The sequence below is a fragment of the Chelonoidis abingdonii genome, chromosome 2 (assembly GCF_003597395.2).
Source record: "Chelonoidis abingdonii isolate Lonesome George chromosome 2, CheloAbing_2.0, whole genome shotgun sequence".
Taxonomy (NCBI): domain Eukaryota; kingdom Metazoa; phylum Chordata; order Testudines; family Testudinidae; genus Chelonoidis; species Chelonoidis abingdonii.
Window position 1 is genome coordinate 45,119,559 of NC_133770.1, and position 13,116 is coordinate 45,132,674.

Below are 13,116 nucleotides of genomic sequence, written 5' to 3' on the forward strand. Positions count from 1 at the left end.
AATTAACCTTTAACAAGTTTTATACAAAGTATTTCTGTGAGCAGGCTTCACACAGACACAGCTGGTGGCTTGCAGGTTAGAGGCTAAATCTGGGAAATCACATTTATTTCTAATATAAACCTTTAGTTATAAACTATTAATTAACATTAAATCATTTCTAACAATAAATCATTTTTCATATAAATCATGTCTAATATAAACCTTCTTTAGTATCCCTACACATAGGTGCTGGAGCATGTACATGGCCTACTGAAGTCAATGAGCCCTTTTTGTGCTTGATCAGGACAATTTTCTTTAGGTGCCTAACTTCAACACCACATTTCAAAATCTGGCCCAACAACAACATATTTCATGACAATTGTGTGTGTGTTAGTTAATCATGAGATACAATAATTAATTAACCTTTTATACTGATAGGCTAGCTGTGGCCAGCATTGTCTGGAAATCATGCCCAGTGACAGATGCAAAAATGCTGTGTGAGAATTTATTAGAGGTTCTTCAGGACATCATACAATTAATGACCATATCCCAGTTTTAGAGCTGATGGTGACATTTCAATATATTTCATTATTGTGTATCGCATTTGCTGAATTAAATGCTAGTCACAAGGAGGGGGTCAAATTCAATATATAACCCTTAATGCTAGTTCAGCATGGACATTTAACAGCACTAATGCAAAACCTAGCCATTTTTTTATGGGCTTTACTGCAGCAACAATGCAAATTTCTTTTAAGAATAATACGTCCATTTGCTCTAACACTGCAAACTTTGTCAAATTATCAGCGTAGAACTATGTAATATTAAACTGTGCCTCAAAAAACAAACATGTCAGACTACCAAGATTTTGGAATATAAAGAATTTGTAATGGATCTTTTTTATTAACTTCCTAGTGGTAGCTGATAGCGTATGTTGTAATTGGATGTGTTTGTTTATTTCCGTGGAGCACTTATTCTGCACCTGAGAATAGCTGTTCCAGTGCTAGTAGGATATGGTGTTTTTAAAATGGACATTGGTAACAGTTTTTATTAATTTTCATTTGTGGAAGACCCAAGGTGAAATTAGAATAACAGGCTGTCTTCAAGTTATAAATAATTGTTATTAATAGCTTTCTTCCATTTTTATCATCGGGATTATTTCAAATCAGCAGTTTATGCATGAATAGGGAGTTTCTCAGGTGAAGGGTGAGGAAGCTACAATTTTAATATATATAGTTTTAAATTCATGGTGTTCCTTTTCTCAAAATAATGAGAGGAAGCTAGAATGTTACTTGTAAGTTTCCAAGGGATGACATACTTGTAATGAATTAACTACAAACATCAGTGCTGCTCCACAGAAATAAAGCACACATTTAAAGCTGACTCTCAGTATAAATTTTGATGAGATTCTCAGGATTTGAAGCTGTCTTTGTATTTTAAAGACGACATTTGTTTGCTGAACTTGGTCATTTCATCTTACAAATAAAGCTTATATCATGTTGGTTGTTTGGTTTAAAGATATACTGCTTTATGCATAGCAACCAGACTTTCTAAAAGGGGAGATCTTGGTACAGATGATGAAACTAACTTAGCAAATATTCTAAAATCACCACTGTTTACCCTTCTTAGAAGTGTGGGAGCTCCTGGAGCCATCAGGGATTGTTTATTATTATTAGTAGTTGTAATATAAAAGCACCTAGAGCCCTCAACTGTGATAAAAAACCCACTGCGCTAGGTGCCATACAATAGTGGGGTAGTAACACAATTATAGTTAAAGTGGAAACTAGCTTACTGTTTAAATGGCCACTTTTCCTAAGTGCTCTACAGTAAACACTTAGGGAATATCTATACTTCAAGTGCTTCGGTGGCACAGCTGCAGTGCCGCTCTAATGTAGATGCTTCTACAGTGTCAGAAGGGGTTTTCCCATTGCTGTACTAAATCCACCACCTTAAGAGGCAGTAGCAAGGTCAATGGAATAATTCTTCTGTCAGAAAAGTGGTGTCTACATCAGGGCTTATGTCAGCTTAACAGTGGAGGAGTGAGGAACAAAGCTGGGAACCTCACAAGCCAAAACACATGGATAGAAATGGGATAGAGGCCATTTTGAAATGGGTGGCTGCTTTGCTAACAAAGGGCTATACCATTGGCACCTGTAAGCAGAACTTGCTGGAGAGAATGCCGGCAGGAGGGTATATGCGTGAGGATGCTGACCAGAACCAGGACTTCCATACAGGGTGAGATTGGACCAGGGGGATTGCATTCAGGACCATTTGTTGATTTCCATAGATCTGTAACTTCCTGGTGCTTTAATAATAAAGTGATTGTGGTTAAGAATTCCTTTGCTAAGCCTGTGTTCATTGCTTTGCTGCCAGGTTGTCCCTGAAGGGTATAACCAGAAAACCAGAGCTGTGACAGCTAAGTGGACTCTGGGGGAACCTGTCTAAACCTTGGGATAGTTGGGGCACTGCTTCTGGGGTCTAGGTGGCCAGATTCCGGGGCCTCCCTTCCCAGGAAGGGTGGCACATGCACCTGGCAGTGTGCCTGAGAGATCATTGTTACTAGCTCAAGATCAGCTCACGACCCAAACTCAGGGCGGCTTAGAAGCACATGAGATTTAGGGATTGGATCCATTCACAACAAACTTGTATCCATCCAGACTAGAGGGAAATGAGGCCAAGCTGTGACAACAGGTTAAGACAGTGACAGAACCAGTAACAGAACTCTTAGTGGCTGGAGCTGCCGGCCTAAATGTTTAAATTATGAAATAATTGAGGACATTGATATATGTTTGGTTCAGTGTTTCTTGGCTTTCCAGGGTTTAACAGGACCTCTTCTCTTTACAGGGCTTCCTAAAAACAAAGGTACTAAGACTGATTGTTAATACTGTCTTTTGCAAAGTATTAAAACAATTGCACAATAACACTTCAGAAATATGGCACTGCTTTTAATTCACGTTTCATGGTCCAGCTTGAACATTAACTAGAGAATAGTAGATGCCTTTTTCAGCCAAGAGTTGTTGATGTGTTCCTTGTTCTACGACCCTTCCATTCTGGATTACCGCTATCTTGTCAGCATTCTGCACAGTGGACAGGCGATGAGCTATTACAATACAGGTGCGACCTTGTCTTGCTTTATCCAGTGCTTCTTGGACAACCTATTCAATTACCAAAGCAGAAGATACATTTTTAACTTATTTGGCAAGTAATGCAGAGAAACCCCTTCCAGCTGTTAGTAAGTGAGGTATCTGATCTGATATCTTTTAATTTAAATTATAAATTACCAGTGAGAGAGATGAGGCTGAATGGCTCCAGAGAACAGTAATGGGATGAATGTCTAGCTTCCTGTTTTAAAACTAGCTTGTGTTCACAATGAGCGAGAGCTCTCAATATTGATAAATGGTTGGATACCTATTTGAACTAAAGTGATAAACATCTCAGGAGAATTGCTAAAGGACCCGTGTCCACATCATCAAAATCGTCACAGCTGGCAGCCTTGTTGGCAATCTCAGCAGAAAGACCAAGTATTGTCAGAGCCGGCTCTAACTTTTTTGCTGCCCGAAGCAAAAAAAAAGAGAGTGTCANCCCCGCCCCCCCCCGAGCGCCGCGCCTGTTTGAACTTGCTGTCTCACTTCTGAGAGCTACTACTCTGTGGTTAGAATCCTGGAGAACTCCAACCATAAAGATGTTTTTTACAGTACTGCCTCTAACTAGCCTACTGCCATAGAGATACACCCTGTGCAATGTATCACTCCAGCTGTTCTTCTATGGGGGAGAAGAGTTGGGGATGAAGCTGTATGATTGGAGGAGAGTTGTGTGCTAATCAAAGTGTTGCTGTAGATGGGGTCTCTGTTTCAGAAGTCCTGCCCTAACTGGAGTGAGGGCCTAGACATGCCAGAGTTCCTGGGGAGAGGGAGATTTAGCTAAGTGTGTTTATGGGGGGAGAAAGATGAAGAAGGGGGATCTAGCCTTTTACATCCTTTTGACGTCAGTAAGCAATAGAAAAGTAATTGAAGACAGTTTTGTAGTAAGATATTTGGATCTGAGTAATCTAAAGACAGTTGCTGTCATTTATACAAATGAGTTAATGCCTCAGTATATATGCATCTCATTTGTAGAAAAGTTCTAGATTTCCAGACTTTGGACTTTTACAGGCATTTATGGAAATCAAAGTGATAATTGCAATTGCTGTATTAACAGCGATGGTTTTAGATTCCCTCTATGTACACAAACAAGATACCTTTTCACTTTCTGTATCTAGAGCAGATGTGGCTTCGTCCAGTAGCAGAACTTGAGGATGACGTACAAGAGCTCGAGCAATAGCAATACGCTGCTTCTGACCACCTGAGAGCTGAGTTCCTTTGTCTCCCACACGGGTATTATATTTCTAAATACAACAAACACAAGTTTAGAAGGCACATCCAACCAGCAACTTAGCCTGAATTTGGACTTAAATCACAGAGTCCAACAGAGCAGTGCTTGTGCAGGAAAAGCCCTTGGTGGTCCGGGCCAGTTTGTTTACCTGCTGCGTCTTCAGGTTTGGCCGATCACAGCTCCCACTGGCCGCAGTTCACCATTGCAGGCCCATGGGGGCTGTGGGAAAGGCGACCAGCACATCCCTTGGTCTGCACAGCTTCCCGCAGCCCCCATTGGCCTGGGACGGTGAACTGCGGCCAGTGGGAGCTGTGATCGGCCAAACCTGAAGACGCAGCAGGTAAACAAACCAGCCTGGACCACCAGGGGCTTTTCCTGAACAAGCGGCGGACTAGCTTTGAGAAGCAGAGCAATAAAGCATGTGTTTTGTACTCTTGGCTATTTTATTTCAGCAGTTCTTTGAAAGCAGATGACTACAATTATTGAAGGCCCCAAACATCTGTCCGTCCTAGGTACTTATATGACCTCCATTACCATACTACCTGAACATCCCAATCTTTTATGTATTTATCCTCACAAAACTCCTGGGAAGTAGGAAAGTGTATTATTCCCATTTTACAGATGGGAACTGAGAGGCTCACACAGGAGTCTGTGGCAAGTCAAGGAATTGAACTACCCTTTTATTGTCTCCCAAATCCTAGGCTAGCATCCTAACCACTGAATCATCTTTCCCCTCATGAGTTCACTTTGAAGGAAAAATCCTAACTTAACAAAGAGAATGTTATGGTTTTAATCTAAATTATGTACATATCTAATTGACAGTCACATCTGACTTGGGGCATCCAAAAATGTTAGCTTTTAAAATATTCATACAGTTTACTAATGAACTGGTTGGTGCTCCCTCAAAGCCTGCACTAGCTTTTGTTTGTTACACTGTAAGGGTTACATACGATTTGTTGGATGATTCAGTCTGGCAATGTTCTCAGCTCCTAACTGAACCTTTAACAAAGATCATTTCTACCAAGTGTTTTAGATAACGAGGGGCTAACAAAACAAACAAAATACTTTAAACAATCTTTAATTAAAAGCACTTATCTCTCTCAATTAATCAGGTTTCACATGCTTGTTTTCATAAACCTAGTTCTCCACTGGCCTATGGAGCCTTCCCGAAAAAAATGTTGCAGAGAAGACTTGAATTTCTAAGGTAATAAACAGGCATGGAAAAAACAAACCCTTTTAGGTTCCTTTACATCCCAAAGAAGCATAAAAGGGCATAACTCCGTTTTATTTTTCTTGGTCAGTCACCTTTCGTTTTGAGTAAGAAGCAAAGGTTTAACTTACATTTGGCAGAGAGTCAATGAAGGAATGTATGTTGGCTGCTTTTGCTGCATTTACAATCTCTTCAGATGACACCTCTCTACTGTTATCTCCATATGCAATATTCTCAGCAATACTACAGTCAAACAGGATCGGCTCTTGTGAGACAATACCAATCTGAGCTCTAAGCCATTGGATATTTAATGCCTTTGCATTTTGGCCATCCAGCAGCTAAAAAGCAAGAATCCTTAAATGTCAGAGATAGGAAAGCTTTGGCTTACACAAAAAATGTTACATTAACTTTTCCATTCTGTATAGCTAATAGCAACTATTCTTTGCAAAATACTTTATACAATGATTTTGGTGGCTTCAGTTTATTCATAAGGAAATCTCAAAGGAGATAATTCAAGCCTCCAATCCCAGTTCCTTAGACCAGCTTTCTAACCTTGAGCCTTCTTCCTTCTAAAATTGTACATATTTATAAATAAATAAAGTGATACACAAAGCAAACACAGCAGAATTGAGTAAAACCACACTCTTAGGTCTAGTCTACAACGCAGTGTTTTACAGGTATAAGTTAAGTTCTGAATTTAAACTGCTACAATTATACTGGTATAACTGGCAAGACTTTCCCACATAGTCAAGCCCTTAGATTGTGAGTGCTTTGGGGCTGGATGCTGTATAAAAAATAGCCAGTCTGAAGAAATTTCCCTTCAAACACAGGATTATAATCATCCTCGTAAGATGTAGATTTTGATATCTGGAAAGATACTGGAACAAATTATTTAACTATCAATTTGTAAGCACCTAGAGCAGTGGTGGGCAACCATGCAGTCCATCAAGATAATCTGCTGGCAGGCTGCCGGACAGTTTGTTTACATTTGCATAGCCTCCCGCAGTTCCCAGTGGCTGCAGTTTGCAGCAGAGGCAGAGCCAAAGGTGGCTCTGCTACATGGTTACAGTGCAAATTTCATTCAGATGCATGTTTTAATGGATCTGATATTACTGCAATATTATCCTGATAAGAGACTGAGACAAGCTACTCAATGTGAGGGATCTTCTGAATCAATATGCCCACCATCTAAGACTCCAATTGGCTTGCCACTTTCCATTTTTCAGATCCCTGCATCAGCTATTTCACTGATTGCTTTGGTGTCAGATCCAGAAATAGTGGTTGAGCCAGATACAAGTCTCATAACAGAGACCCAAGTATTTCCTATGAAAAGTCTTCCTCCTCAAAGTAATACTCTTGGATATCCCATGTATCAAGCTGGTGATATGATACCAAGTTGGGGAAACTGACAAGACTGGCCTATGCCTCCTTGGATGCCTTGGCCATATTAGCCAACTCCTATTTATGAAAGTCATAACAAAAAATCTGTCTTTCTGGTTGGATCATCTTCAATCAGAACACTCAGATCCTAGAGATAGGGAACATTCCTCTTCTTTGGCACTGGATAGCTTCTTGGAAGAGGACTTTCAGGAGGGATCTCCACAGGATGAATTCCAAAACTTCATGGAACCAGAAAGTGATTCATCGCCTGATCTCAATGTGGGAGTAACAACAGCATCATCTCCTTCAGGCGATGCAATTCACTTTCACAAATTAGTGGACAGAATGGAATCCACTTTAAAATTACCTTAGGTGGCTTTGAAGGAGGCCACACATACAGTTTTTGACATTCTGGGTCTGGGTCTACAGTTTTAGTGCCCATGTAGAAGGGCTCTGGCATCAGCAAAAATTCCTTTTGTCTCTAATCCAGCATCATGCCAACCAATTTCAAAAAAGGCTGAGAAGTTCTACCAAATTCCACCTGAGAGATTCTCTTGTTCTAGCAGCAATGCTTCAAAAACCTAGGTCAGGTCTTCAACACTCTCTGTGCCTTATGATAAAGAAGGAAAAAGTTGGACTCTCTCAGGAGAAAATTGTTTTCTTCAGCTTCCTTCAACATGCAAGTGGCAAACTGTCAAGCAGTGATGGCCAGGTATTAGTTTCAGCTGTGGGAGAACATGTCAATCTTCACCAAACATCTCTGAGAGATTCAGAAAAAGTTATCAGCTTTCATCAAATAGAGTCAAAATGTGACCAGGAATGCCTTTAGGGTATCATTTGATGTGTCTGACACCACTCTGAGATCTGTGGCATTGACATTAGCTCTATGTAGGCACTCATGGTTATGATCTTCTTCTCTTACTATGGAAATGAGATCTACAGTATAGGACTTACCCTTTGAAGGGGGTGGACTATATAGTACAAAAACTGATGAGATATTGGAGAAGATAGAGCCTTGCTCCACAGCTAGATCTCTGGGGCTACTGAGGGAGAACACCTAAACCTGTGTTCAGATATCATAGGCAATATGTTTCACCTTCTTCATCTTCATCTGACTTTAATCAAAGGAGACATCCATACTATCACAAATGCAGCAACTACAACAAGCATCCTCAATGACAGGAAAGGAAGAAATCCTACAAATCCTAGATAAGGACAAATAATTCCTCAGCCACATCCTCCCTGCAAAATGTCAAGCCACAGATTTGACATGATAATCAAGAGCTTTGAACCAATTTCAGAAAATCCTATCTATATTTTGGGAGACCATCTATCCCAATTTTATGATGTATGGACAACTATCACATCAGATAGGTGAGTTTTGGACACAGTAAAGGAAGGTTATACTGTCCAATTCAAAGCCCTTCCTCCATGCAAACTCCTGCCCCTTCCTTCTCAGGGATTCTTCCCATAAGAAATTATTAAGAATGGAAATACAAGCTCTACTGCATATAGGGGCTGAAAAGAAGTACCACCATAAATTCACAGATACAAAGGGTTTTACTCCCATTCTTTGTAATCCCAAAAAAGAATGGAGGTCTCCGACCAATTTTAGATCTCAGAGGCCTAAAAAGATACATCAGATAGTTTCAATTCATAATGTTATCTCTTGTGCCAATCATTCTCTCCCTGTCTACTCTGGATTGGTTCATAGTTCCTGAACTCAAGGTTACATATTTCCATATTCCCATAAAACAATCTCACTGCAAATATCTACTTTTATGTTCTGGGTTCAGACCATTTCTAATACAAAGTCTTACCCTGGTCTCTCCAGGGTTTTTAGCAAATGCTTGGCTCCAGTAGCAGCACATTTGATAAGACAAGGGATTTTCTTCCCAAGTTAAATGATAGGTGGCTAAAGGCTTGTCAGAAAAGGAAATAGTAACAGAGTTTCAGATAACCTGTTCTTTGTTTGAAACTTATAAACAAAGAGAAATCTCTTCTGATTCCATCGTGAAGTATTCTCTTCATTGAGACAATCCTTGACTCCATAAATGAAAGGATGTTCTTTTTGGAATAGAGGTTTTTGAAACTGAACCACCACTATACTGAAACTACTTCTACAACCATCTCAGCTTTCTGGTGTTACAGGTCTTATGGCATTCACATCATACGTGATTCTGTATGTCAGGCTTAGAATGAGGCCACTTCAGCAGTGGCTATGAAAGAATTTCAAACCCAGTGTGGAAAGTGTGCTAAAAATTCTCATAATTCCAAGGAAAATGTGTATCTCTCTAAATTGGTGACTGAAACCACAGAACGGCATCAAAGGAGTATAGTTTAATTCACTTCCTCCTTCATTAATAGTCACCACAGATGCATCTAAGACAGGCTGGGGTGGGGACATCTCTGCAATCTTTTCAACTGAGAGCTATGGTATTTCAGAGAATCCTTGTTACACATAAGCATCTTAAAACTCAGGGCTGTCCATCTGGCTCTCAAAGCATTTCTTCTACAGATAAAGGATGCAGTAATTCAGGTGACTGTGGATGACATGTCCACAGTATATTATTTGAACAAACAAGGAGGAACTTGATTGTTGCCACTAAGCAACAAGACAATGAGGCTTTGGGACTGGTGCATCCTATACAACATTTACCCAATTTGCATATTGTGGAAGAACAGTGAGATCATGGATTGTCTGGACAGGGACTCCTCACAGATGCATGAATGGTCTGTAAAAGATGCAGTTGTTCCAAACTTTTTCAGGCTTTGGGGGTTTCCAGACATAGATTTGTTTGCCACCAGATTCAATACAAAATGTCCCTCTTTTTGCTCAAGAGAAGGCTTTAACTTTTGAATCTCATTTCCTGTTTGGCCAGCGTGGCAATCTGCAGGTAAGTGCAGCTCTCATCAGCAAAGGTGACCATGATGTAGTCCCAGAGTCACAAAAGACCTCCAGCATGGACCGAACGGGAGGTACGGGATCTGATCACTGTATGGAGAGACGAATCTGTGCTAGCAGAACTACGTATCAAAAGACAAAAAGCCCAAACATTTGAAAAAATCTCCAAGGGCATGAAGGACAGAGGCTGCAACAGTGCCACATGAAACTTAAGGAGCTGAGGCAAGCCTACCAAAAAAACAGAGAGGCAAATGGCCACTTCGGATCAGAGCCCCAGACATGCCACTTCTGTGATGAGCTGCATGCCATTCTAGGAGGTGCCCCTACAACTACCCCACCCCTGTGCTTTGACTCTGTCAATGGAGTAGCACGCAACAGGGATGCGGGTTTTGGGGACAAGGAAGATGAGGAGGAGGCTGAAGATGGCTTACAGCAAACAAACGGAGAAACCGATTTCCCCAACAGCCAGGAACTTTCTCACCCTGGATCTGGAGTCAATATCCCCCAAACCCACCCAAGGCTGCCTCCTGGACCTGCCAGACGGAGAAGGGACCTCTGATGAGTGTAAATATTATACATGGTTTAAAAGCAAACATGTTTAATGATTAATTTGCCCTGGCATTTGCGGCCAGTACAGCTACTGGAAAAGTCTGGTAACATGTCTGGGGATGATGCAGAAATCCTCCAGGGACCTCTCCATAAAGCTCTCCTGGATGTACTCCCAAAGCCTTTGCAAAAGGTTTCTGGGGAGGGCAGCCTTATTCTGTCCTACCATGGTAGGACATTTCACCACGCCAGGCCAGTAGCACATAATCTGGAATCATTGCATAACACAGCGTATGGTCGCAGTGTTTGCTGGCATTCAAACAACATCCATTCTTTATCTTTCTGTGTTATCCTCAGGAGAGTGATCATTTACGGTCACCTGGTTGAAATAGGGTGATTTTATTAAGGGGACATTCAGAGGTGCCCGTTGCTGCTGGGCTGTTTGCCTGTGGCCAGGCGATTTGCCTCAACCTCCCACCCCGCCATAAACATCTCCCCCTTACTTTCACAGACATTATGGCGCACACAGCAAGCAGTAATAATAATGGAAATACTGGTTTCGCTGAGGTCTATCTGAGTCAGTAAACTGTGCCAGCACATTTTTAAATGTCCAAATGCATATTCTACCACCATTCTGCACTTGCTCAGCCTATAGTTCAACAGCTCCTGACTACAGTCCAGCCTGCCTGTGTACAGGGTAGGCTGGGTCTCCAAGGCTAACTATAGGGATTTCAACATCCCCAGTGGTTAGTTCTGGTCTGGGAAGAAGTCCCTTGCTGCAGCTTTTGAAACAGACCCAGAGTTCCTGAAGATGCGAGTGTCATGTACCTTTCCCAGCCATTCCACATTGATGTTGGTGAAATATCCCTTGTGATCCACCAGTGCTTGCAGCACCATTGAAAAGTACCCCATTCGGTTTATGTACTCGCTGCCTTGGTGCTCCAGTGCCAAGATAGAGATATGGGTTCCATCTGTTGCCCCACCACAGTTAGGGAATCCCATTGCAGCAAAGCCATTCACTATGACGTGCACATTTCCCAGAGTCACTACCCTTGATATCAGTAGCTCTTTGATTGCATTGGCTACTTGGATCACAGCAGCCTGACTGATCGGCAGTGGCCTGGCATTGCAAACTTCCACAGGGCTATCACCACTCGTTTGTGAATTGTGAGGGCTACTCTCATCTTGGTATTCTTGCACTTCAGGGCAGGAGCAAGCAAGTCACAAAGTTCCATGACAGTGCCCTTACACATGCAAAAGTTTCGCAGCCACTGGGAATTGTCTCAGACATGTAACACTATGCAGTCCCACCAGTCTGTGCTTGTTTCCCGGGCCCAGAATCGGCGTTCCACAGCATGAACCTGCCCCATTAACACCACAACGTCCACATTGCTGGGGCCTGTACTTTGAGAGAAGTCTATGGCCATGTCCTCATCACTCTCATCACCACGCTGCCATCATCTCCTCGCCTGGTTTTGCTTTTGCAGGTTCTGATTCTGCATATACTGCAGGATAAAATGTGGAGTTTACAGTGCTCATAATTGCAGCAGTGATCTGAGTAGGCTCTATGCTTGCCATGCTATGGCGTCTGTGCTGAAAAAACGCACAAAACAATTGTCTGCCATTGCTTTCATGGAGGGAAGAAGGCCTGATGACATGTACCCAGAATCACCCATGACAATGTTTTTGACCCATCAGGCACTGGGAGTTCAACTCGGAGACTGCAGGAACTGTGGGATAGCTACCAGAGTGCAACGCTCCAGAAGTCGATGCTAGCCTTGGTACTGTGGATGCACTCAGCCGAGTTAATAGTCTTAATGGTCTTGGAGTGGGGACACAAACAATTGACTGTATAAAATCGATTTCTAAAAAAATCAACTTCTATAAATTCAACCTCATTTTGTAGTATAGATATACCCTTTGATTCATCTTTCTAGACAGACAGCTTGTATAGTAGCCTTCACTTCTGCTAGAAGAATTAATAAGTTACATGCATTGATGGCAGAACCCCATTATGCTACTGTTAAAAAGATAAAAGTATTTTTTGCACACACCCTACATTCTTGCAGAGTGGTTTCAGAGTTTCATGTTAATCAAAGTATTAATTTACCTGTATTTTTTCCCCTAAATCTCATACAAGGGGAATCTAGAGTACACTACTGGGATGTGATAAGAACAGTTTTATATTACTTGGACAGAATGTATTTAACTCATATGCTGGTACTTTTAAGGGTTGGGACATTTCAGCACATTGCCTGTCCAAATGGGTCAGACTGTGTATTGAAGTTTTATAATGGAGCTTCACTTTCTCCTCTAGTTCTGCATTCTACTAGAGTGGTTGTTACAACTGCAGCATTCACTAAACATATTCCTTTTATTGAGATATGCAAGGCTGGTACGTGGAATTCAATTCACACTTTTACAAGACATTGTGCTTTGGATGTGGCAACAAGGCCTGGTGCACAATTTGGCAGAGCGATGCTCCAACTGCTGTTTAATTAGGACTCCACTCCCTCCTTCCAGTTTACAATATTGCTTGCCAAACTATCCCCAGAACAGGAATATGCAAAGGACACCTGAAGAGGAAATGAAGGTTATTTACTTGTAATGGAGTTCTTCAAAATAGATTCTACATATTCACACTCCCCACCAACCTTCCCCACTTCTGTAGATTCCTACCTTTAGGGTTAATCAGTATTCTGCTTTAGTGTTTGAAGGGAACTAAGGC

At 41.5% G+C, this 13,116-nt stretch overlaps 1 protein-coding gene across 1 annotated transcript in view; it reads right to left on the reverse strand.

Annotated features, from left to right (window-relative positions):
- Positions 1–2,933: 2,933 nt before the first annotated feature.
- LOC116839971 (phosphatidylcholine translocator ABCB4-like) overlaps positions 2,934–13,116 on the reverse strand; it is an 80,869-nt gene continuing 70,686 nt past the window's right edge. The window contains exons 24-26 of the mRNA XM_032806284.2: positions 5,689–5,895; positions 4,214–4,360; positions 2,934–3,131 (exon numbers count right to left, since the gene is read on the reverse strand). Coding sequence (XP_032662175.2) covers positions 2,934–3,131; positions 4,214–4,360; positions 5,689–5,895 — 552 coding nt within the window. The remainder of the gene's footprint in view (positions 3,132–4,213; positions 4,361–5,688; positions 5,896–13,116) is intronic.